Here is a 26,944-nt window from a genome sequence, read left to right as displayed (position 1 = left end):
TTCTTGATTTCCTGTCAGAGAGGTCACAGTTTGTAGTAATTGACGAAAAGTCTCTGAGTAAAACGGAAGTGATTTCTGGCATTCCCCAAGGTAGTGTTATAGGGCCTCTGCTGCTCCTTATCTATACAAATGATTTAGGAGACAATCCGAGCAGCTGTCTTAGGTCTTTTGCAGATGATGCTATCGTTTATCATCAAAACCAATTGAAAAACGATTTAGATAAGGTATCTGCATGGTGCAAAAATTTGCAATTGACCTTAAATAATGAGAAGTGTAAGGTCATGCATGTAGGTGTTCAAAGGAATCCGTCAAGCTACGATTACACCCTAAATCAGTCAAATCTAAAAGCCATAAATTCAAATAAATAGCTACGAATAACAATTACGAACAACTTAAATTGGAAAGAAAACATAAAAAATATTATGAGACTGCTTACGCTACCCTTGTGTGTCCTCTTTTGGAGTACAGCTGCACAGTGGGGGATCCTTACAAGATAGGATTACACTGAGAAAGTTAAAACAAGGGCAGACTTTTTTGTTATCAAGGAATAGGGGAGAGAGTGTCATGGACGTGATACAGGATTTGAGGTGGACATCATAAGAACAAAGGCATTTCTTGCTGCAGCTGGATCTTCTTATGAAATTTCAATCACCAACTTCCTCCTCCAAATGCAAATGCAAAAATATTTTGTTGATGCCAGCTTACACAGGGAGGTATGATCATCATAATAAAATAAGGGAAATTAGATCTTATGGAGAAAGATATAGGTGTTCATTTTTTTTTCACATGCTGTTCGAGAGTGGAATAATAGAGAATTATTGTGAAGGTGGGTTGAGGAATCCTCTGCCAGGCACTTAAATGTGATTTTCAGAGTAGGCATGTAAATGTAGATGTAGTACAAAGGGAATATACTGCAAGTAATCATGAACAAGTTTGAATTTTAAAATAACAACACAAGTCATGCTGATTCTTTTGCTGTGGTTGTTCTGTGTATCTTAAAAGAAGAAAGCAACTAACTGTACCTTTATTGGAGCCTTGCTGGTGATATTTGCAACAAGGAAGTTCATCGCTATATCTTCACAGTTCATGTGTTCGTCCACCCATTCCTTAATATGACCTGGCATTGCAGTAGTATAGAGGTAACTCCAGTACTGTTGAAAAGAACAGTCAGTGTTAGTGTCATGGACCAATGTCGCATTTATATTATGTATAAGGGGCATAATTTCCATAACTTTTAGTGCCTTCATGGAAAAATGCTTGCAGTTGCCTACAGAACCAGGATTGCATCCAGATGTGCACCTCTTCATCTGAAGCGAATCAATGGCCATGAACATCTTTCTTCAGGACTCAAAAAATTTTGAAATCACATGGGGAAAGATCAGGACTGTGTGGAGGATGTGTAAGGGCTTCCCAGTGAAACTTATGCACCATACTCAAAACAACCTTGGCAACATGTAGGCAAGCATTACCCTGCAACAGAATAATGCCATTTTGACTATGATGCAGAAGTCTCACTGGGAGGTCCTTACAAATCCTTCATACACTCCCAATCTCTCCCCATGTGATTTCCGTATTTTTGGTGCCCTGAAGAATGACATTTGTGGCTATCAGTTTGCTTTGGGCGAAGAGGTGCATGCCTGGGTACAATGATGATTCCATAGGCAACTACAAACACTTTTCAATGAAAGCATCGACTGTCTTGTCTTACTGTGGGATAAGTGTATTAACAGTTAAGGAGGTTACTTTTAAAATAATAAACAGTTTACTTCTTTTTTTTCCCCCATATGTCTCATTTTCATTTGTGCACCCCTTGTATTATTATACAAAAATACACCAAAAACTACAGAACAAATGATAGCCGTGAAGTTACATTGTGACAATCTCTAACTCATGCTATGGTTCATAGATACAGTCAAATTACTCTTATAATTTGCCATGTCTTGTTTTATTTTATTTTCCTAATGACATATCACTCATAAGAACCAATTAACTTTGAAGCTGGCACTAGTTGCAACAATAAAAAAACTGTGATACTATCCAATAGTTATGCACATAATACTCTTCTCATACCAACACCCATACTTTTCTCATATCAACACTCATTTGCTAAGGAACCTCAGATTTCTAGCCGTCTAATTTGTGAAATAACACTCAATATATCAAAGATTTCTTCCAACATTTTCATTAGTTGTTCTGATTTCAGGAGGCTGGCAGTGTGCTGTTATGTTATTTCTACTAAAAAATTTCTGTTATATAGTTACTTAATAGATTTTAAGAACCCAACTTAACCTTTAAGCCCTTTCTGTATGTAATAACTTTCAAATACAACTTATCCTTGTTTAATGGTGCACTTGAATCATTTAGGTGCATTATATTATGGGAAGTAATTTTTAATGTTGATGATGCCTAACCAAGAGGACCATCTTCTTAGGTTCTCTTTGTTGATTGGGCATGTTCTCTTTGTTGATTGGGCATTTTTGCTATCCAATAGCTCACCCAAATTAACAGGAATTTTTTTGAGGGGGGAAGGAGGAGAGGGGATGTGTTACTGACACCCAAATTGTTCCCACAAGAAGCTAGGGAAATATAGATTGAGAGAGAGTCTTGCATCATCTGGGCAAGCATACTAGAATTTGAGTGCAGCAGGGTTTTACCATGCTTGCAAGCAAAGTGGCCAAGGCAAGATTCCCACTCCCTGTAACACACAGCATTTCAATAGACTGTCCAGAGCTATAACATAGAGAAGTCATTGGCCAGCCTTTATCTATGCACTGAACAACAGCTTGCTATGTATATGTAGGTCACTACCATGAAACTTAACAAATAGTGAATGTTCATTCGCCTGATAAATAAGACTACCTTCTCCCAAAATCACAAAAAATACCAAGTAAATTGGATTCATGAAGATTTGCAATATTACGTAATTATTGCTCACAAGAAAACAGCAAAACCTTGAAAAAGAAAAAAATTGTTGAGTAGAAATTAAAACTAATATTAGTGTAGTTATTCTTTTCGAGAATTACAGAACAACTTGCAAAATCAAAAAATTTACTTGATAAATATCTGAATTTCCATTCCTCCAGTTTCTATTCCTTGAATATGTTACTTTGCTTTTACCTCAACTTTATAGAAGAGAATGTATACATTTAAAAAAGAATCTAACATTTCTATGTTGTCTACAAAATACCTAGATTTCAGCAATAACTAATTTACCTCAGTATAACTTTTACTTACAATATATTTCACAACAATTTTAATTATCACAGGAAATAATAATTAGATTACATCTTCTTTGTATAAACAGTTCCCAACAATAATTAATTCTTTTCACAAAAGAAAAATAAGAAACAGGGTTGGCATAGCCACTATATTAATTCTTTTTAAATGTTTTTTCTCACCTTGTGGTGGAATGCAGCACCAGTCAGAACCATAGATATATGATTGGTCCACTCTGATTCATATTTCCAGTGTTGTGTCACATTGTCCCAAACATGGGTTCGTGAAGGAAACCCAACAATACGGTCTGGAAATTCTCGCCACACCTGTGATGAGTAAAATCAATCCCATTTTTTTCCACAAAATTACACAGTATATGTAAAGATTTAATGTACATCACTGTTACAGCAAAGACATACAAAAGCCTACATAAATCTGACATTTGTGTCTAAGACTATTAAAAAATGCATAGAAACATTTGCAGAAATAGCAAGAATTGAACTAGAGTCCGTATAAATTTCAGCTGCCATGCAACAGGAAACAGTTGTGATTATGTGACATTATAGTTTGCAGACACTTCACAACAAGTGATGACAAGAGGTCTGAATTGAGCAAAACTTTGAAGATCAATGAGATCAAATTCACCTGCTGGCAGGGTTTTGTGTGTATAGAATGATCAGTCACGGCAAGATGTGTATGCTGTTGCATTAGATGACTCAACACCACAAACATTAACACAGAGCACGATCTAAAAGTGTACCACAGTCAGCTAGTGAAAGTGAAAAGGAAGGCAAGCACATCAACCAATAGTAATTCATTCTTTTACACAAGGCTCTCTTCTGTTTGTCAAATCAGTGATTACATACATGTTAATCTAGTTCACAGCTAGTTACATTTAGAAACATGAACTTAGGATTGTGATGCTCGACAAGTAACAACCTTTTTTCAGTACTGCCCAGACACAAAAGTAAAATTATTGTCAGCTCCTTGTTGCAGCACTTATTTGTGAGAAAATGTGAATATCGGACTCTGTTTTGCTTACCATGCACACATTCCAAACTATCAGTTTGTCTAACATTATTTCACCTAGGTTTATTCACCTGATTACCAGCTGTCATCAACAAACATGGTGCGACATTTACCCAACGGAGGCAGTGCATTTCCCCAGAAGACATCAAGAAACTTTCCAAAAAGTGACACAACAGAGACAGATACTGTCTTACCCAATCATTATCAATTTTCACATGGAATTGTTGGTATAGGGCTTTGAGAATTTAACAAATCAAGTCATAAAATCAATGGTTAATTTCGTCACCAGATAGCTTTATGAGTCACAGAGCTATTGTAGCGAGCACTCTCATCTTCCTCTGATCTGTGAATCAACACACTGCCCCAGTGATGGAGTGACCTACTATTTTATGTGAAATAGTAACAGAGTGCTTTGGGATTTTAATGTACCCGAAATACAGGTAAAAGTGGAAATAATACTAAGCAACAGAAAAATTCAGCAAACAAACACTGACCTTTGTGATTATTGCCTTGGGACTGCACCATAAAGTCACATTTTACATATTGTGTGAGGTAGATCAGTGAAAAATCACTGAATTTACTCTCAAATGGAAGAAGCTTCTAACACCCTAATCATATTTCTCTTAAAATGACATGGTGATCCCTTCAGCAAGGTCACAAGCAATACACCTCTCATCCTTGCCAAATTAAACATGTAACCAATCTAAAATGCTACAAAAAAAACAACAGTTTTCACAAATTAAATTCCTATTCCTAGTTCTAGTACTCTGACATGCTGGAATTCTAAACACCAGCAATTTCATCCAATAAACTCAAGACATCTCTGCATGATTTCTGTAAACACATGGTTCAGTTCTGGGACACTCATATATAGACAAGGGACTTGCAAATATTTTTAGCAAATAAATTTACAGTCATTAAGGAGAATTTCAGAAGGTAATTGCAGTAGCCACCAGAAAGATCGCGGGAGGCGCACATTGGCACGGCGCGTCACGGACGGTAGTTGCCGCAAGTAGAGTCCCGTCCACCAGAGGGCACGCGAGAATTCGGACGCGACCTCTGCCGGCATAACAACAACAACAACTCCGGCAGCACGGGCCGTGCCCAGTCAGTTAACATCGGGCATGCCTAGGACACAGTCCCGGTCAACGCTAAGTGAAGTGCGACGTAAACGTGAACAGTGTTACTACAGTAATAAAGTACTTAAAAAGGCAATGAGTGTCTAGTGTACTAGATAAAAAAAAGCATTTGTGTGTCTGTAATATGTAACTGTATTCAATGACATGTAAGTTTACACTGAAATCAGTATGTGGTACCTTTATAATACAATGAAATATCAGTACATCAGTACAGCAGGAATCATATTAATTGTGCTCCAGATATATCACAACCTATTAAGTTAAGTGGCTTTTTAACTATTTTAAACCAGGGTCATTGCATGCCAAGTGGTCTAGAGGTTCCCACATGACTAGCACAGATTTTTTCTGAAATTCTGTGTGGACATTCGCACATGTCTCAAATGAATATAAACAAAATTTTACTTTGACCAATATCATACTTCCAGCTGTATAGTAATTTGTTAACACTATCTATGGAAACATTTTCTTGAAAGAAACATAACTAAGTCATCTTGCATAACATTTTACACTCTCTTAAGTGAAATAATAAAAAAAAGATTTCTTGAGTAATTTTCATATGGATAATTTGAAACAAAGTTGGCTGAAAAATGTGTGCTTGAAAGAATGTGAAGTTTACTTGTTTATATCTCCAGAAATGATAGCAGGATAAACCCAAAATTACGCACATAACAATTTACCAGTACAATGCTTCAGAATATAGAATTTCATTCTCCTACTGATTTCCAATAGGTTACAAAAAGAGGGCAATGTTGACAATTTTTGTAAAAACGCCAAAAATGGCTATTTTTAGCCAACTTTTACATAATAGAATCTTCTGCAAACTCATTTAAACCATTTTATCAGAAAGACCATTCTAAACCATCTAAAAAAAATAAATTTGGTTTTGCAATGCATGCATATAAGGCCCTACAAATGAAGAGGTGGAGGCTCATTTAAAATACACCCATATTCTGCAGGTACTCACATCTGACATCTTTTATTACATCTTATAGTTGTTTAGTACTCTCTAGGGAAGGTAATACCAAAAGTCCTGATGACTAGGAAATGAGATTGACTCAGAACAAACTCAAAAAAACTTCAAAAGAAGGGATGTCTTTTGTCACGACTCATCATGACATATTTCAGCCTGTCTTATTGCTATGGTAACTACAGAACAAAACTGGTTATAAATTTCAAAATTTAACTGTGCATTACCAAGGCACTACACATTATGATAGCAAAATTTTTGCATAACAGCCGCAACACACATCGTTCAAACTGCCTTAAGTGTTACATCAATGTCGCACTACGTAAGTTCTGGGGAAATTCATAGCAACCTACCTGACTTTTTTTTTTTTTTTTTTTTTTGGAAAGGATTCACGTTATAACAAATTTGGAGTATGTCTTCTTATTATGCAATACTATTGACATGCTAGTTTAATTCCAGTTTAAAGTACAGGACATTTTGTGTTTGCATCGTTTGGGGTTTATATGAACTAATGAAAAACTCTGTAAATGTGTTGCTATGGTTCAAGGTGGCTTAACCACTGCTGGTCTCTCTTAAAGTAAGGAAACCAGCGTCCCCATCACCATAGGTGCCACATTCGATAGCTGTGTAACAGCAGTCACTGGTGGGTTTCTTTACCACAAGTTCCAAGCCTGATAAGTGTTTCTTTACACAAGATCCCAAGCCTAATGATACACTTCTCTAAGTGTCAGAGAACTAAGCTATAAGAGGTATCTTTTAGGGGTGATAAGCTTGTGTTTCCTTCATGCTACTTGAATTATAACTGTAATAATGTGTTGTCACAGAATCCAGGACTCTTCACCCATTGATGGACAATAAAATGAGTTTGCTGGGCTATGTGGGTGCATAAAGCTTATTAAAACATCCTTCCGCTCATCGGAAGTCTCACAGGTATTTTGAATCCACCACTCTTTTCCATAAACACATACAGCGAATTGCCTTGGCTGAAGGTGATTAAAGTGTAGGTGAACAAGGGTAAAAGAATCGGTGAGTCACAGTACATGGAAGAAGGGTTAGATCATTTAACAATTATATTTAGAAGAAATAGCTACCCTGAGAAAGGGGAGATTAATAGGGCACTACATATTAAAATATCAGGATCTTCTAGCAAAACAGAACAAGCTACAGGGAAAGGTCTCCTCGCATTCATAAAAACACACAGATTGCATCAGCAGAGTGCTAAGTAGCCACAGTACAGGCACAGTGTTTAAACTTTAAAAAAAGTTTGTGAATATTTGAACACTGGAAAGTACCTACTCTCACCATTTTCCACAGCAGGAGTATACAAAACCCCTTGCATATGTGATCAGGTGTACATAGGAACTACAAAAGGAAGCATTAACACCCAGTTCAAAAAATGCAAATGCAATTGTTATCTGCACAAGACTATGAAATGTAGCAAGATGGAGTTACTCTATGTACTACTGTTCTACTCTTTTAGATTACTAGTTTTTTTCTTTTGATTACTAGACTGATAGTAGATGTACCTAGTTTACTTAAAATGTCAAAATTCCTATCTAAGCTGTATTTTATTAAAATTACAGCTTACATAGGAATTTTGACATTCGGAATTTGTAGTTTACTAGATTATTTGAGTGCTGATAATCCCAATGACAAAGTTAATTTTCCATAAAACGTTTTCCTTTAAGATAAATTTGTAATTAAAGTTGTTCCTACACCAATTAATGTGGTGAACTAATAAATCTTTGTTAAAAAAAGGTCTAGCTCATTGGATACCTTTAATTTAACTCTTTCCTGCAACCAGTTTATTTTTCCTAGAAACTTGTTAACTAACGAATTATTTGCACTAAAAGTTTTGACCCATGTAAAATTACTTTCATTATTTGAACTTTTAAGTGTGTGTAGTTCCCAAATTTCAAGTTATACTTTTGTTGCCCTCATTTTTCTAAATCAGACAGTGCATTTCGTTATTCAAATAAGCCACTAATTAAGGATGTAAATAAATCAGGAAAATTAAGAGAATTTTACATGAAATTCGGTAAACCACTGCATAAATATACAGTGTGTTACTCAGATAGTACTTTGAACTTTAATACTTTCATACATATCTAGCATATAGTGACACAAAATAAGTATGGATTCAATAGAGTGATAACATTAACAAATTTGAACCTCGCGCTATTATAAAGTAAAAAGTAATAACCAATTTATTTAATTATCCATATGGCTGACTATAGGACCAGTTGACAATGCCACAATCAGTTTGGTATTAGCTATCGAATCTGCGGCTAGCTTTCACCACAATAACAGCTACATACTGAAGTCTGCACTTAGCTATTATTTGAGTAACATCTCTATGATAGAATTTGTATTTGGTAACAAAACTCATTATACAATTTACTTGATTAACACCTCAATGTAGAAGTCGTGCCTGGTAATCACTAGATCAACATTTCTTTATCAAAGTGAGCATCAGAATAAATCTTAGTAAACAACTTTATAGAGTCTTTTGGTTATTTCTTACACTTACGATCTATGGTCTGTGGAAGGCTAATGTGTATACAAACATTAGTGCTGAATTAGTAATGGAACAGTTTACTACATAAGTCGCCAGTGACAATGATTGTGATGTGAGGATGTTCTAACCTCTCATTTGTAAATAATGAAATGTATTGATAGGAGAAGCTGATCACTGCCAAGATGCGTGTGTGTGTGTGTGTGTGTGTGTGTGTGTGTGTGTGTGTGTGGACAACAATAAATGTGCTAACAAGTCAATGTCAAATCAGTGGTGGTGTGTCTTATTTTTCAACTTTGTGACCGCACCTACTCGTCATCACTGATTTCATCCAAATGTAAAGTATATGAAGGGCTTGAACAGAAATGAAAGTGGCAGAGAAGTAAGAGCTCCTGATGGCCAACCGCTTAGATGGCATGGCACTGGTGAGGCATCAGCGATTTATGTTTGCACAGTTCCCCAGGCAGTGACTGGCACAGCAGAAAGACTATAGAATGGTAATGTGAGGGTTACTGGGTTGGATTCCAGTCCAGAAACTTTTTTTACTTTCAGTTTTTACATTATTTACATTGCAAGTAAACCAAAATAGTGTTTAATATTTTTATAAAAGGCTAGTGTTTAATATTTTTATAAAAGGCATCAAAAGAAACGGCAAAGAAAAATTTGGGATTGGAAACAAATTTCCAGACAGGTATACATGAGAACTTGGTATATAAAATTACATACTTCGTTATTTTACAGTTGATGATTTACGTTTGCTGGGGTGATATTCATTGTAAAAACAGGGAAACCAGCAATTTTCTCAGCATCTTGCAAAAATAATAAATGATGTATTTTTACAATTACAGGGTTGTTTCAATGTTTCTACACAAAAACAAACTTAGTTTACATTCATAAAAGGTTGACTCTCATCACACAGTTTGGCAGCAAACCACACATAATACATCATTTTGCAAACTATTGTTGAGGATAGCTGGTGATGTACAGTGGAATGTATTTTGATACAGTTTTCTCAGAATGTAGTTTATTTTCTCTCTCGATGAGATACTAGTAATTCTGAAGCTGTTTCATCAAATTCTTTGCCTGATGATAAAAATAGACATTGCAGGGTTGCACTAGCACAGTGCATTTGGGGGAGCCACTTTAATACTGCATGATGGCACTCTTTCTTAATCTTGAAAAATGTCATTGTATAATTGTGAATTTGCTTGTCTTCCCCACAAGTCAATTAATAGAAGAAATCTATTCTCCTGCATTTATGGCTTCATCATATCAGTCAAATAATTTTTGAATAAGGTGGTTGTAAGTTCCCCAGATTTTTAAACATACTACTCCACCATCTTTTGTATACTTGATCCAAAAGAACCAGTATGCTCTTGTAACCATATTTAGACTATTGGTAATAGTTTTCCAGAAGGGTTCTTCCCAGTGCAAGTAATGTAAAAAGTCAAAATGGGAAATAAAATAAAAGAGAGAGCTTCCACATAGGGATTTGACACCACAACCCTCAGATTAGCAATCTATACTCTTCCTGCTGCACCAGCCACTGCACGAAAACCACACTAACGTATAAGGCTGATGCCACACCCAACCTATGCCAAAAATGCTATTTTTTTTTTTTTTTTAACACTTGGCCATCTGGAGCTACCACATCTGTCACTTTCATTTCTGGCCAAGCCCTGTATATATCACATATTGCGATGAAATCAGTGACGACAAGTAGGTGCGGGCCCCTAGTTAGTTAAAAACCCCAAACAGGTTTCAGCAAGAGACATTATGGTGCTACCAAGAAATTTCAGTCTGCAACTAGATTAGTAACACTACACCTGATAATCAGAAGCAACAGATTGTGCACTGGGACCAAGACCACAGAACCACCAAATTTGTTTCTCTGATAGTAAAAGTTTGTCAAGGTCCATTCTTTAGTATGCAAGGATATACAGAGATGCCACAGAAATTTAAAAGCACAAAAACAACTTTAACAGAAAAGGAGGAGGATTTAAATTACACAAGTCATGGGCCTGAGTGCTAAATGAAACTTCCAGCACCAGCTCATCTTCCTACCTCAAAAATTTGACTGCAGAAATGATCACAGTTCATTAGGAAAAAATGGATGATGGAACACTGTTCTACTCCAATTTTGGAATGAATTCAGAATTCATTAACATATAGTATACTGCTTATAAACAAAACAGAAAACCATAGTGAGAAACAAGACACATTACTGTCTGTCAGATATGGTTTTCATTGACCAATCCTTGCATACAATAGCAGTCTCTTTTGTGTGCTGCTTGTCCAGTTAAAACCAGGATCTCTCACCTACGTGCAACATCCACCATGTAAACAAGTTTGACAGTTCAGGATCATTAGCTCTTGGCACTACAAAATATGACAAATAGTTCAAGAATCACAAAGATTGTTCTGTCACAGCACCTTTACTCTTCTTTTGTAAAAACTGGGAGGGGTATGGCTATCCTCCCTGTAAGTCATGTCTTCACTGCTGCTAGAGGGATGTAATGGTTGGACATTTTGCCTTTATCCATCTAATTATTGTTATGTGTGACTTCTTTCACATTTTTTGTCAGTTAAATAGGCCGGTTTGAGAGTGTGCCTATTAGCATGCTCGTCTTGCGTTACACTGTAACTTGATACACTGTAGCCACTTGCATTATCAAAGAAGTCCCATCCTGGTCTGTGATATGTTGCCTACAGCACTATCAGACAATAATCACAGAAGTTCTGTTTCTCACCAATGTTTATACCCAGGTATCTACATGCTTGGGTTCTCTTTGCTGGTTAGCACCAAAATCACCTATTATCTTGACAACTTCCCAACTGATTCCTTCTAATTTTGCCCTTGTGTTGGCAGCTACTATTATTAATAAACCACTTGCATAGGCAGTGCAACATGTGATACTTATCTTATCATGAAGCCGGTTCAGTAGTGGCTTTCTCTCAATATTCCAAAACTCTGTGTTACACACAAATACCTTGTGTTCTTGTGGTGCTGCAGCAGAATAACTAATGAATACTGCACTGACATCTCCTCAAGACAGACAATACAGTGAAAGGTGGTAGCTTTTTGTCGCACGTTTGCATGGCGAACTTCAGACAGGTGGTTATTTGCTCTTTGGTGCGTGCCTCCCACTATTGTACTCTTCATTACAGTAATGTTTATTAATATTGTTGTTTGATTCTCCGGCACAAATTCAGTCTTCTTTCTCATTATATTTCCCCTAATGACCTCTGGTATTATCTTCTCACCTATCTCGTTCCATGTCAGACGGCACGGTGGAGCTCGATGAAGTCGTCGTCCCTTCGGAATTTCTGAGGAATTTTAGAATCAGCTCATCTTGTAATGTCTCCAGAGTTTGTACTAATTTGTTTGCTTTGATGTCAACATCAGAGCTACTACCTTCCAATGGTTGCACATCAAATTTTGCATTTTTTTTTTTTTTTTTTTTTTTTTTTTTTTTTTTTTTTTTTTTTTTTTTTTTTGCAGATTATATATTTGCTTTGGTAGGATGTTCATATTTGTTATACTTAAAGTACATGAAATTTTAGTGACATGTTTTAATTCAGACACAGGTCCTCTTCAGTGTGTAATGTGGTTACTAACTTCCTAGTTTGCAGGCATAACATCTATGTTAATTGTAGTAAAGCCTTATACTGTCAAGGAGGAGATAGCAGCCTTAATGTAATTTATGAAGTAAAAAATTTTTAATCTAAAACTTTTATAAAGCCTAGACCACATATTTTTTCCTTAAATGATTAAACCATGATAAGTAGTTTCAGTTGCTTTTTACAACCATCTTCAGACTATCCAAACGATAAAAGTGTTGAATGTTGTTGTTGTTGTGGTCTTCAGTCCTGAGAATGGTTTGATGCAGCTCTCCATGCTACTCTATCCTGTGCAAGCTTCTTCATCTCCCAGTACCTACTGCAACCTACATCCTTCTGAATCTGCTTAGTGTATTCATCTCTTGGTCTCCCTCTACGATTTTTACCCTCCAATGCTAAATTTGTGATCCCTTGATGCCTCAGAACATGTCCTACCAACCGGTCCCTTCTTCTCATCAAGTTGTGCCACAAACTCCTCTTCTCCCCAATTCTATCAATACCTCCTCATTAGTTATGTGATCTACCCATCTAATCTTCAGCATTCTTCTGTAGCACCACATTTCGAAAGCTTCTATTCTCCTCCTGTCCGAACTATTTATCGTCCATGTTTCGCTTCCATACATGGCTACACTCCATACAAATACTTTCAGAAATGACTTCCTGACACTTAAATCTATACTTGATGTTAACAAATTTTTCTTCTTCAGAAACGATTTCCTTGCCATTGCCAGTCTACATTTTATATCCTCTCTACTTCGACCATCATCAGTTATTTTACTCCCCAAATAGCAAAACTCCTTTACTACTTTAAGTGCCTCATTTCCTAATCTAATTCCCTCAGCATCGCCCGATTTAATTTGACTACATTCCATTATCCTCGTTTTGCTTTTGTTGATGTTCATCTTATATCCTCCTTTCAAGACACTGTCCATTCCGTTCAACAGCTCTTCCAAGTCCTTTGCTGTCTCTGACAGAATTACAATGCCATCGGCGAACCTCAAAGTTTTTACTTCTTCTCCATGAATTTTAATACCTACTCTGAATTTCTCTTTTGTTTCCTTTACTGCTTGCTCAATATACAGATTGAATAACATCGGGGAGAGGCTACAACCCTGTCTCACTCCTTTCCCAACCACTGCTTCCCTTTCATGCCCCTCGACTCTTATAACTGCCATCTGGTTCCTGTACAAATTGTAAATAGCCTTTCGCTCCTTGTATTTTACCCCTGCCACCTTCAGAATTTGAAAGAGAGTATTCCAGTCAACATTGTCAAAAGCTTTCTCTAAGTCTACAAATGCTAGAAACGTAGGTTTGCCTTTTCTTAATCTTTCTTCTAAGATAAGTCGTAAGGTTAGTATTGCCTCACGTGTTCCAACATTTCTACGGAATACAAACTGATCTTCCCCGAGGTCCGCTTCTACCAGTTTTTCCATTCGTCTGTAAAGAATTCGCGTTAGTATTTTGCAGCTGTGACTTATTAAACTGATAGTTCGGTAATTTTCACATCTGTCAACACCTGCTTTCTTTGGGATTGGAATTATTATATTCTTCTTGAAGTCTGAGGGTATTTCGCCTGTCTCATACATCTTGCTCACCAGATGGTAGAGTTTTGTCATGACTGGCTCTCCCAAAGCCATCAGTAGTTCCAATGGAATGTTGTCTACTCCCGGGGCCTTGTTTCGACTCAGATCTTTCAGTGCTCTGTCAAACTCTTCACGCAGTATCTTATCTCCCATTTCGTCGTCATCTACATCCTCTTCCATTTCCACAATATTGTCCTCAAGCACATTGCCCTTGTATAAACCCTCTATATACTCCTTCCATCTTTCTGCCTTCCCTTCTTTGCTTAGAACTCGGTTGCCATCTGAGCTCTTGATATTCATACAAGTGGTTCTCTTCTCTCCAAAGGTCTCTTTAATTTTCCTGTAGGCAGTATCTATCTTACCCCTAGTGAGACAAGCCTCTACATCCTTACATTTGTCCTCTAGCCATCCCTGCTTAGCCATTTTGCACTTCCTGTCGATCTCATTTTTGAGATGTTTGTATTCCTTTTTGCCTGCTTCATTTACTGCATTTTTATATTCTCTCCTTTCATCAATTAAATTCAATATTTCTTCTGTTACCCAAGGATTTCTATTAGCCCTCGTATTTTTACCTACTTGATCGTCTGCTGCCTTCACTACTTCATCCCTCAGAGCTACCCATTCTTCTTCTACTGTATTTCTTTCCCCCATTCCTGTCAATTGTTCCCTTATGCTCTCCCTGAAACTCTGTACAACCTCTGGTTCTTTCAGTTTATCCAGGTCCCATGTCCTTAAATTCCCACCTTTTTGCAGTTTCTTCAGTTTCAATCTGCAGTTCATAACCAATAGATTGTGGTCAGAATCCACATCTGCCCCTGGAAATGTCTTACAATTTAAAACCTGGTTCCTAAATCTCTGTCTTACCATTATATAATCTATCTGATACCTTTTAGTATTTCCAGGATTCTTCCAGGTATACAACCTTCTTTTATGATTCTTGAACCAAGTGTTAGCTATGATTGAGTTATGCTCTGTGCAAAATTCTACAAGGCGGCTTCCTCTTTCATTTCTTCCCTCCAATCCATATTCGCCTACTATGTTTCCTTCTCTCCCTTTTCCAACTGACGAATTCCAGTCACCCATGACTATTAAATTTTCGTCTCCCTTCACTACCTGAATTCGGTCAAAGAATACCGTCCTAACGGTCGGGAGTGCGGTGTGCTGACCACACGCCCCTCCTTATCCGCATCCTCTTCGGCAGATGACACGGCGGCTGGACGGTCCCGGAAGGGCCACTTGTGGCCTAACGACGGAGCTTTTTTTTTTTTTTTTTTTCACTACCTGAATAATTTCTTTTATCTCGTCATACATTTCATCTATTTCTTCATCATCTGCAGAGCTAGTTGGCATATAAACTTGTACTACTGTAGTGGGCGTGGGCTTCGTGTCGATCTTGGCCACAATAATGCGTTCACTATGCTGTTTGTAGTAGCTAACCTGGACTCCTATTTTTTTATTCATTATTAAACCTACTCCTGCATTACCCCTATTTGATTTTGTATTTATAACCCTGTAATCACCAGACCAAAAGTCTTGTTCCTCCTGCCACCGAACTTCACTAATTCCCACTCTATCTAACTTTAAACTATCCATTTCCCTTTTTAAATTTTCTAGCCTACCCGCCCGATAAAGGGATCTGACATTCCACGCTCCGAACCGTAGAACGCCAGCTTTCTTTCTCCTGATAACGACGTCCTCTTGAGTAGTCCCCGCCCGGAGATCCGAATGGGGGACTATTTTACCTCCGGAATATTTTACCCAAGAGGACGCCATCATCATTTAATCATACAGTAAAGCTGCATGTCCTCGGGAAAAAGTACGGCTGTAGTTTCCCCTTGCTTTCAGCCGTTCGCAGTACCAGCACAGCAAGGCCATTTTGGTTAATGTTACAAGGCCAGATCAGTCAATCATCCAGACTGTTGCCCCTGCAACTACTGAAAAGGCTGCTGCCCCTCTTCAGGAACCACATGTTTGTCTGGCCTCTCAACAGATACCCCTACGTTGTGGTTGCACCTACGGTACGGCCATCTGCATCGCTGAGGCACGCAAGCCTCCCCACCAACGGCAAGGTCCATGGTTCATGGTGTTGAATATGCAGTAGAAACTATCACTATTAGCTGTAATCATGATGGCAATTTTTACTGCATATTCACCACTTTTTTATGGTTTGGATGATCTGAAGATGATTGTAGAAAGGAACCAAAACCAGTTATCATCCTTTAACTGTTTAAGAAAAAAAATTTAGTCTAGGCATTACTAAATTTTCATTTCATAAATATCCTGATTTGATGTTACAGTTGTATTATTATGAAAAGTGTGTGCATTTATTAAAGAACCATTCATGACATAAAGCTGCATTCTGAAGCCACAGTCCTCTTTAGCAGTTACTCGTTCACTGGGTGCACAATGCAGATTTTGCAGTAGCATCCCTATTACCAAACAGTGTGTGTGTGTGTGTGTGTGTGTGTGTGTGTGTGTGTGTGTGTGTGTGTGTGTGTGTGTTTGCATTCATGGCGTGTCTTTGACACTGTTGTGCTGTTATGCATCACCACTATGATGGCTGTTGGACAATACCCTGATGTTATGACCTGTGCTGTGCCTGGCATGTGAGGTAAATGTCTCATTTCTGGATAATGACACCTTTATACACTTTCTTTAGTTATTGTAACACAATGGCACAATGTATTACATTTATTTTTTCAATTTTTAATCTTTTTTCTATGTTCAATTACCATTAGTGTTTCAATATTGAGTGAGAATGCTGTGAGTAACATCGGCTGTTGGGCCACTGCAGCATGTGATCATAAACAATTCGACCAAGTGTCATCAGTAATTGCTTGTAGAGTGCATGCAAAATTACCTGGCCCCTAGCTGTGCACACAGCATGGTAAGAGAGGGGACAATGGTAGTGGTGGGGGTTCTGTTGAGGACAGGGCAGCATAATATGAGAGGTGTAGTTCTACAGCTGAATCCTTCACACAAATTCCTATCTTGTTGAACTTCAAAGCTACAAGTCATACCAATACAACCACTAATCTGATAAGTCTATCATTTATTATTGAAAAAACAATGAGTTATAGGGTTATGTTAAAATTACAACAGAAGGAGCAATCTACATTAGTCTGACTTGTAAATCCTTTTTCTCTCTTGTTACCATGTTAAACTTAAGAGTCTTTTGCCAAAACACAGCGGATTTACACAATTTCGCCTCACTAACACTCGCAAGTGAGACAGAATCCTGATGCAATCTATTATCAAATGAACAACTGAGGAAAAATCTGATCAATTGATTTTGAAAAGCTCATCTTCAGTGTAACATTAAACATGTCATCTCTTCACTTATTTTCTTGCAAATCCCATACTAATTCTCATTTCACTAGCTATCAATGGCTCTTTAAACAATTACATTTCACTGAAAAAATCTGTAGTTACTCATATATCCCACCAGATCAAAAAAATTCTCATGTTAATTACAAGGTAAAATACTCTCTACTTTGTGTGCTATTCTTTGTTACAAATTTGACTCAATATATGTAACCACTAACGACATATGAGGGATGTTACGAATATTTCACTTTCACTTGCACATGTGAATAGAAGTTAGTGCACTACATACAATTCATTTTTTCAAGACTGGAGATAGATATAGATCTCATCTCACATTTAAAGAAAAATACAATTTGTTAGCCACATTTCATACACAGAAATGTATGATCTAACATCCGCCAAAAGCAAACTCATAGTGACACCTATTCTTTATTGGAAACTGTTTGAATTTCGTGCAGTACCTTACTTAATGTCAAAATATCACAGTAACTATGAGCATTAATGAAATGATAGACAGTTCATCATGAAGCTGACAAATGACACTATGATATACAACAGAATTCACAAAATCACTGTACTTATCCAAAATAGTCTCCTCCTAAATCAATACAAAGCTGAAATTGTTTAAAAAGTATTTTGAAAGAATCACTCCAGCCCTTGTATGGAATTGCGTCTAGTACTGCAGTACAATTTTCTTAGATTTTCTTAACTGCATTGTAACAAAGTTGTTTCTCTGCCAAATTCAATTTGGGGGACAACCAGAAGTCAGCTGGGGCCAAACCCAGTAAATGCAGTGAGTGATGCAGGACTACAATCCATCTGCTGGACAAAAACTAGTGTATGATCTTCACTTTGTGGGCTGGGGCACTGTCGTAGAGGAGCAACCAGGAACCCACCTCTCAGTATTCAGGTCAAATTCGATAAATTCTCGTCCACAAATGATGGAGGATGATGAAATAAAACTCACATTTTACTGTTTTCCCTTCTGGTACAAATTCTCTGTGAATAATTCCTTTGGAATTGTAGAAAACTGTTACCATTGTCTTCACATGACTCCCCCACAAGCACACTTTCTTTGGTTTCGGATTCTGTGGGCTCAACCATGCTGCACTCTGCCACTTTGTAAGAGGCTCATATTATAAACACCATGTCTCAGTTTTTAATTGTCTGAAAGTGCATGCAGTGCAAACCACACGTGATCTCTCTTTTTGCCCAAATCCTCAGACAAAATTCTGTGCACAATAGTTTTCGATACTCCTGACAGCCCCTTAATGGGTGATACAGAAACACATCCATCTGGTGCAATTATTTCAGCAGGTTTTTGCACATTTTCATTGCTGTGACTTGCCTGCGGCTTTAATGCTTGTGGTGTGTTCTTAATGTCCTCCCTGCCATCACAAAATAGAGCAAACCACCTAAAAACATTTGGACTGCTTAAACAATCATTACCATAAACACTTTTCATTATATCAAATGTTTCACAGGCGAATTTGCCTAATTCAATACAAAACTTGATGTCGTCTCACTGCTCCACCACTATTTTCCAATGAGCGTCAGGCATGTACTCCTCCCCAGGAGATACCACCTTGTCAAAGGCACCTTATATGCTGGGCAAGGAGGCTTGTGAGCTCTGACGAAGTGGGGGCTTGGCCGATGGTAGTGTGGCTGCTGGTAGTATCTCCCAAACCAAATTGGCCCCACCAGAGGAGCTAGAAGAAGTGTGTCCCTCCCCATAGGGTAAGGGGGCTCAAATATGTTAGGTCATCAAACCCATCTATGGGAGCTAACCCCGAAATGAAAGCCTGGTCCTGATGGTTGGGGGATGAGCACAGGGTTGATACCTCTGATTTGTAAAAAGCCTATCTTCATGAGTAATGTAACAAGGAGTGTTGGATTCTGAAGGCAAATTGTGTCAAGGAACAGGCTCCAGCTCTTGGCTGATATACATCTACAGAGCAGCAAGTTAAATGTTTATCTTTACCTGTGTTTCAACATGGTACACTTATTAAATTTTGTGCGTGTTTTTTTCTGTTTAAGAGGTTTAATCTTGCATTTTTGTATGTGTAAATTCATTCAGTCTGTAGCACAATAGTTGCTCACTGAAAAGCCAGCTGCATAGCTCATTAATGTGTCAGAGTCCATTGGTGAAAAATCAGGAGCACAGCAAGTTACATATCTAGGATTATCTGCTTTTATAGTTCACTTCTTCAGTTAATCTTGCTAAGATGGATAGGATGTGTGCGTGTCGTGTGCAGTAGCCTCAGTTTGCGAATAGCCGAATGCGCTTTTGGCTGCAGTCAGTCACCTTCAGGCTGCTGCCTTGTGGTGTAGCGGTAGTGGAGAATCTGGCACATTGCATGGAGCACCTCAGGTGTTGCTTGTTTTACCCATGGGCTCTGCTTCCAAGGCACCTCCTAATGCACCCGATGCCGTGGATCTGCCTTTACAGCAGGGTGAGTGGGGGGGAGGGGGGGGGAGTGGTGCATTTGCATCACTCGAGGCAGAGGGCCAATGTGGAGCCCAACTGCCTGGTCTTGCCCATTCACCCTGTGATTGGACAGGTGGCCGCTCTTTCAGCTGTGTCCGAGTAGCACATGGGAGGATGGGTTTACTAGTTATTGGGAGCTCCCATGTTACATACGTTATGGAGCCCCGTAGGCAGATAGCATTCAGGGCTGGAAAGAAAGCCAATATGCACTCAGTATGTCTGTCATGGGGCTTCATCTGAGATGTGGAAATGGTCTTGCCTGTGGCTGTCGAGCATGCAGGGTGCAGTTGTTTGCGCGTTGTGGCTCACATCGGCACCAACAACGCCTTTCGTGTGTGTTCTGAGGTGATCCTAAGTTTGTACAGGCTAACCTCGCACAGGGTGCAAGCAGACCTTGCAATTTGCAGCATATTCCCTGAGCTTGTTGGGGTCCTTTGGTTTGGAGCAGAGAGGAGGGTCTCAATCAAAGGCTCTGTCGACTCTGTGATGGTATTGGCTGCAGATTTCTAGACTTGTATCATCATGTGGGGATTTGCAGGATTCCCTTTGATAGGTCATGGGTGCACTATACAAAGGAAGCAGCTACTCAGGTAGCAGAGTGCTAGTGGATTGCACATGAGGGTGTTTTAAGATAGGCAGTAGTCTGAGGTTCTCTAGTGGACATTTGCCAGTTGATATGCAGAAAGGGAAGTCAAACAGCATTCAGAATAAAGACACTTCAACTACCAAAATTTTATCAGTAAACTGTCAAAGTATTCATAATAAAGTTCTCGAATTTACTGCCCTCCAGGAAAGTTTCCACACTCAAATTATTCTTGGGCCCCAGGGCTGGCTGAAATCAGAAGAGGAAAGCTCCGAGATACTTAGCAAGCTGTGTAATATATATTGGACAGACAGATTAGAAGCCATAGGAGGGGGGAGTGTTCATTGCAGTGACAAAAATATTGTCTCTATTGAGGTCAAATGTTGAGTGTGACACTGAAGTCATCTGGTCACGTAGAACAGTTGTACGTGAAACCAAGTGAATTGTTGGATGTTTCTAACGGCCACCCGAGTCTGCTATGACAGTTCTAGAGTCATTCAAGGAAAGTCTATGGTCAACAGTGCGTAAATACCCAGATCGTGCAATACTAGTTGGAGGTGACTTTAACCTGCCATATATAGACTGGGATGTCTGTAGATTCAATGCGATGGGTACAGACAGTCAGTCATGCGCAATAGTTTTGAACACGTTTTCTGAAAATTGTTTTGAGCAGCTAGCTCAGCAGCCCACATGCAATGGAAACATCTTAGACCTTGTAGCTACAAAGAGGCCGGACCATTTCCACAATGTCAGTATAGAATCGGGGATCAGCGATCATGATGTCGTTACAGCAAATATGATTATGAAAGTTAATAAGTCAGTGAAGAAGGATAGGAGAGTGTTACTGCAAGACAGAGCAGATAAGCAGTTATTAACATCTCACTTAGACAGTGAATTGGCATCACTTAGTTGCAGTAAGATGGCTGTAGGGAAATTATGGGCAAAGTTTAAGCAGATTGTAAATCGTGGTCTGGAGAGCTATGTCCTTAGTAAGTGGATAAAGGACGGAAAAGACCCACCATGGTTTGCTAACAAAATTCGGTGAATGCTGAGGAAGCAGAGGCTGTACCACTCTCGGTTCAAAAGGGAATGCGTTCTTGACGACAAGCAAAGGTTAGTAGAGATTCATGTGTCTGTGAAAATATGTATGCAAGAAGAAGAATAATAATAACTATCACTGTCACATCTTAGCAAAAGATCTGACAGAGAATCCAAGAAAATTCTGGTTGTATGTAAAATAGCTAAGTGGGTCTAAGGCTTCCATTCAGTAACTTGTTGACCAGTCTAGTGTGGCAGCTGAAGACAGCAAAATGAAAGCCAAAGTTTTAAATTTCTTATTCAAGAAATCATTCACACAGGAGAAGCGTACAAACATACCATCAAAACTCCTGTATGGGAGTAATAAGCATACCTGGTGTAGAGAAACAACTGAAAGATTTGAAAGCAAATAAATCATCACGTCCGGATGGAATACCAGTTTGATTTTACAAAGAGTACTCTATGGCATTGGCCCCTTACTTAGCTTGCATTTATCATGAATCTCTCCCCCAGCACAGAGTCCAAAGAGTCTGGAAAAAAGTGCAGGTGACTCCAGTATATAAAAAGGTAAAAGAATGGATCCGCAAAATTACAGACCAATATTCCTGGCTTCTCTTTGTTGCAGAATTCTTGAACATATTCTCAGTTTGAATATAACAAGCTTTCTTACACTGAGAAGCTTATGTCCACAAATCAACATGGTTTTAGAAAGCATCGCTCCAGCAAAACTCAGCTTTACCTTTTCTTACATGATATACAGAGAACTATGGATGAAGGGCAACAGGTAGACTCCATATCCCTAGATTTCCGGAAAGCATTTGACACAGTGCCCCTTTGCAGACTGTCAATGAAGATACGAGCATATGGAGTAAGTTCAAAGGTATGTGAGTGGCGCGAAGACTTCTTAAATAATAGAACCCAGTATGCTGTCCTTGACGGTGAGTATTAATCAGAGACAAGGGTATCACCAGTAATGCCCCACGGAAGGGTGATAGGATTGCAGCTGTTTTCTACACACACAAATGATTTGGCAGATAGGGTGGGTAGCAATCTGCTGTTGTTTGCTGATGATGCCATGGTTTGTGGTAAGGTGTCAAAGTTGAGTGACTGTAAGAAGGTACAAGATGACTTAGACAAAATTTCCAGTTGGTGTGATGAATGGCAGGAAGCTCTAAATGTACAAAAATTTAAGTTAATGCAGATGAGCAGGAAGATCAAACCTTTAATGTTCAGATACAGTATTACTAGTGTCCTGCTTGACAGAGTCAAGTCGTTTAAATACCTGGGCATAAAGTTGCAAAATGATATGAGGTGAACGAGCATGTGAGAACTGTGGTACAGAAGGCGAATGGTTAACTTCAGTTTATTGGGAGAATTTTAGGAAAGAGTGGTTCATCTGTGAAAGAGACCACATATAGGACGGTGGTGCGACCTAGTCTTGAGTACTGGGCAAGTGTTTGGGATCCACACCAGGTCACATTGAAGGAAGACATCAAAGCAATTCAGAGGCGGGTAGCTAGACTTGTTATCGGTAGGTTCAAACAACATACAAGTGCTACAGAAGTACTACAGGAACTCAGATGGGAGTCCCTGGAGGGAAGGCAACATTCTTTTCAAGAAACACTATTGAGAAAATTTAGAACACCAGCATTTGAAGCTGACTGCCAAACAATTGTTCTGCCACCAACATACATTGTGTATAAGGACAACGAAGATAAGATACAAGAAATTAGGACTCACACAGAAGCATATAGACAGTTGTTGTTCTCTCACTCTCAAATAGAGTGGAACAGGAAGGGAAATGACAAGTACTGGTACATGGTACCCTCCACCTTGGACCGTACGGTTGCTTGCAGAGTATTTATGTAGATGTAGATGTAGATATGGATACACCAGTGCTTAAATTTGGAACATGGAATGTGCATACACTGGTGTAGATAGGGGCTACGAATAGTATTGGAGAAGAGAGACTAAGGTATGGAGTGGAAGTTGTTGCACATCAGGAAATCAAGTGGCAGAGAAGGGGTGAGATTCATATGCATAAATTCTTCCTATATTAATCACAAAAAGACAAAAGACAAGGAGAGCATGCAGTTTGGTTTATAGTCTCCAAAGATACATACAGATCTGTTATTGCTTTCATTCCACATAATGAAAGAGTATGTACTCTGCATATCAAATGTAAATTCCACAATGTGACCATGAATGCACATGCACCAACAGAAGGCTCAGATGAAGGTGTGGTAGATGATTTCTATGATCAGCTGACTGATGTTTGTGGTAGAATAGACTCCAAAAGAGTCCTCGGTGACTATTATGGCAAACAGCAAAGAAGAGGCTTTCAGAAGTGTGTCTCGTAGGGAATTTTTACGTGATGGAACTAGTAATAACAGTACAAGGGTTGCCCAGTTAGCATTTGCAAACAAGTTAAGGGCAGTAATTACCTGTTTTCCAAGAAAAATATCTACAAAGGGATCTGGAAAATACCAGAAACAAATGAAGAAAATCAAACAGACCATATACTGGTATCAAAGAGGTGGCACCTGATATGGAAAGTGTGCGCACTTTCTGAGAAGCTAATTCTGATTCTGACCATTATGTAGTAAGAGCCAAAATGAGGCAGAAACTTGTTATGGCTACCAAAGAAAATAGTGCCAGTGAAGTGTTGGCAGAAGAGCCAACACCGTGTTGCTAGAGGAGGCCGAAATGCACGCGTTTAATTACATGCAGACTGGCGTGAGGTCTGGAACAGGACAATGTCTTGAGAATTGCAAATAAAGTATGTAGATGATGTAATACTTAACTTTAATCCATAATTGGTGTACATTGCTCTTGACTGTACATGCTTCAATATAAATATCAACTGAATACGGCGCCTTGCTAGGTCGTAGCAAATGACGTAGCTGAAGGCTATGCTAACTATCGTCTCGGCAAATGAGAGCGTGATTGTCAGTGAACCATTCCTATGAACGTCGGCTGTACAACTGGGGCGAGTGCTAGTAAGTGTCTCTAGACCTGCCGTGTGGCGGCGCTCGGTCTGCGATCACTGACAGTGGCGACACGCGGGTCCGACGTACACTAATGGACCGCAGCCGATTTTAAGGCTACCACCTAGCAAGTGTGATGTCTGGCGATGACACCACAGCCAGAGTACAGAAATGGAATATAAAACAGCTGAATGATACATTTACTGTTCAAAAGTATCAGAATAAATGGAGATAGGAGTTACAAACAAAAGATGGTGAGGACTATATGGTCAAAGAATGGCACTCTATTAAAAATACCAGTCTTACAACAGCACATGAAGTATTGGAGGCCAAGAAGACTTAGAAATGAAAACTGGTATGATGATGAATGTAGACAGGCTGTGGAACAGAAAAATAAAGCAAGACTGAAGTGTTACAGCAAAATACAAGATCAAATAAGGCACTATATTATGAAAAGAGAATAGAGGCAGCAAGGGTACATAAGAGGAAAAAGGGGAAGCCATAAGGAGAAAGATAGAGGAGACAAAAGAGCACTATCAAAGAATGAGAGCAGAAAGCTTTCTAAGAAAATTGCAGAAGAAACCCAAGTATGCTGACAGATAAACAAGATGTTCTGGATAGATGGAAAGAATACGTCAAGGGGATTCTGGAGGGCAGTCCTACCAGGAATATACAGCCACTCTAATACACTGCAGATCCAGAGATAGAAGAACCCAGATTAGAAGAGATACAGAAGATAGTGCACTGTCTTGAAAACTTACAAAGCACCAGGAACTGATTGAACAATTGCAGAATTGTTGAAAATGGGGGAATTAGTCTCCATAAACAAATCCGCAATCTTATCAAGTTGATATGGAATCAGGAAATAATCCCAAAAGAGTGGACTGTAGGGGTAATTCAACCAATCCATAAGAAAGGAGACAAGACTTGTTGTTCAAATTACTGAGTAAGTATCCTGCTGAATATAACCTATAATATTCTCTGTAGTATTATCTACAGGCTTGTTCCATATGCAGATGAGATTCTGGGAGAATATCAGGGTCGATTTCAGCCTAATAGGTCAACAACAAATCATATACTTGTGCTGAGGCAAATAGATGAAGAGGCATATAATATTGAGCTTTAGAACCTATATGTAGACTTGATAGTGTTGATAGGGCAGAAATGCCAAATGATTTGCTGCAGCTTGGTATACCATCTAAGTATGTTTCACTTATCCAAGCAACATTGGCTGGTCCCAAGGCTGCAGTGCAAGTGAATAGAGAACTCAGTAAATGGTTTAGCATTAGTAAAGGAGTCACACAAGGGGACACCCTCTCAACAATACTTCTTAATCTGACTCTTGAGGCAGCAATTTAGAAGCTTCAAATATCTGGTTACATCAACCCAGATGTGTGCATACACTGATGATGTAGCAATTATTAGTAGAAGAAGAGGAGTTTCATTAGAGACAACAATATGTGAGCTGAAAGAAGCCACACTACCTAGAGGCCTTGCTATTAATGAAATGAAGACTAAGTACACAAATCTCATCAGGAAGGAAAATCATAACTTGGATAAACTATTAGCAGCTGGTTTCGATTTTGAGCAAGAACTTTGACTATCAGTGATCTAATATTAATAGGACAAAATCCATGTCACCTGAAATAAAATAGCACATCCTAAGTGGTAATAGATGCTTCCACACTTTTAAGAAATTCTTAGCCTCTATATTATTACATAGGCAACTGAAACTTCAAGTTTATAAGGTCATGATGTGAAACATGGAAACCAACAAGTACCAATGACCAGCATCTCAGGGTATATGAACACACAGTTCTGCACAAGATCTATGGGGTAGTTCAGGATAACAATGATTTCTGGAGATCTAGAAGGAATGCTGAGCTGGATCATCTCATACAAGGAGCTGACATCGTAAGAACAATAAAAAGTAGGAGAATAGCTCAGCTTGTACATGGCCGTAGGATGGATAATGGACAAACACCTAAAACTGTTTTTGAATGGAGGTCAGGTAGAAGAACACAGAGAGGAAGGTCACAAAAGAAGTGGACATATGGTACAGAAGAGGCTATGAATCTCTCATAGTTAAAGGATGGCAGAGAACTGCACAGGAGTGGGCACAATGGAGGAACCTTGTTGAAGAGGGTAAGACTCATGTAGGGTTGTAAAGGCATAAGGAGGAGGAGGAGGAGGAGGAGGAGGAGAACAACAACAACAGAGGAGTGCACTTGTCCAGCACTGAGAATGAGAATGTGTTTCTGCACAGGGACCAAGTTATCTTGCACAAGCTTTGCACATACTCAATATCAAGGGCCTTCTGTCTCCTCTGGAAGATGGGATCAAGTAGGGTCTTTAGTTTGCCTGTGTTTGTGCACACATTGTTGATTTTGAGGTGAAAGTGGTCAAGTTTTGTCATGATAAGAAAATTAATAGTATCATCTTTTGGATGTT

The 26,944-nt window shown here is 38.7% G+C and overlaps 1 protein-coding gene across 1 annotated transcript in view; it reads right to left on the bottom strand.

The window, feature by feature from the left end:
* Positions 1-26,944, bottom strand: part of LOC126248036 (exostosin-2) — a 107,641-nt gene that overhangs the window by 20,622 nt on the left and 60,075 nt on the right. Inside the window, exons 8-9 of the mRNA XM_049948657.1 lie at positions 3,399-3,542; positions 1,023-1,151 (exon numbers count right to left, since the gene is read on the bottom strand). Of these exons, the coding sequence (XP_049804614.1) occupies positions 1,023-1,151; positions 3,399-3,542 (273 nt within the window). The remainder of the gene's footprint in view (positions 1-1,022; positions 1,152-3,398; positions 3,543-26,944) is intronic.

This window comes from Schistocerca nitens, chromosome 3, assembly GCF_023898315.1.
Source record: "Schistocerca nitens isolate TAMUIC-IGC-003100 chromosome 3, iqSchNite1.1, whole genome shotgun sequence".
Lineage (NCBI taxonomy): Eukaryota > Metazoa > Arthropoda > Insecta > Orthoptera > Acrididae > Schistocerca > Schistocerca nitens.
The sequence above is the reverse complement of the archived record's forward strand: the minus strand, read 5'-3'. Positions and strand labels throughout refer to the sequence as shown.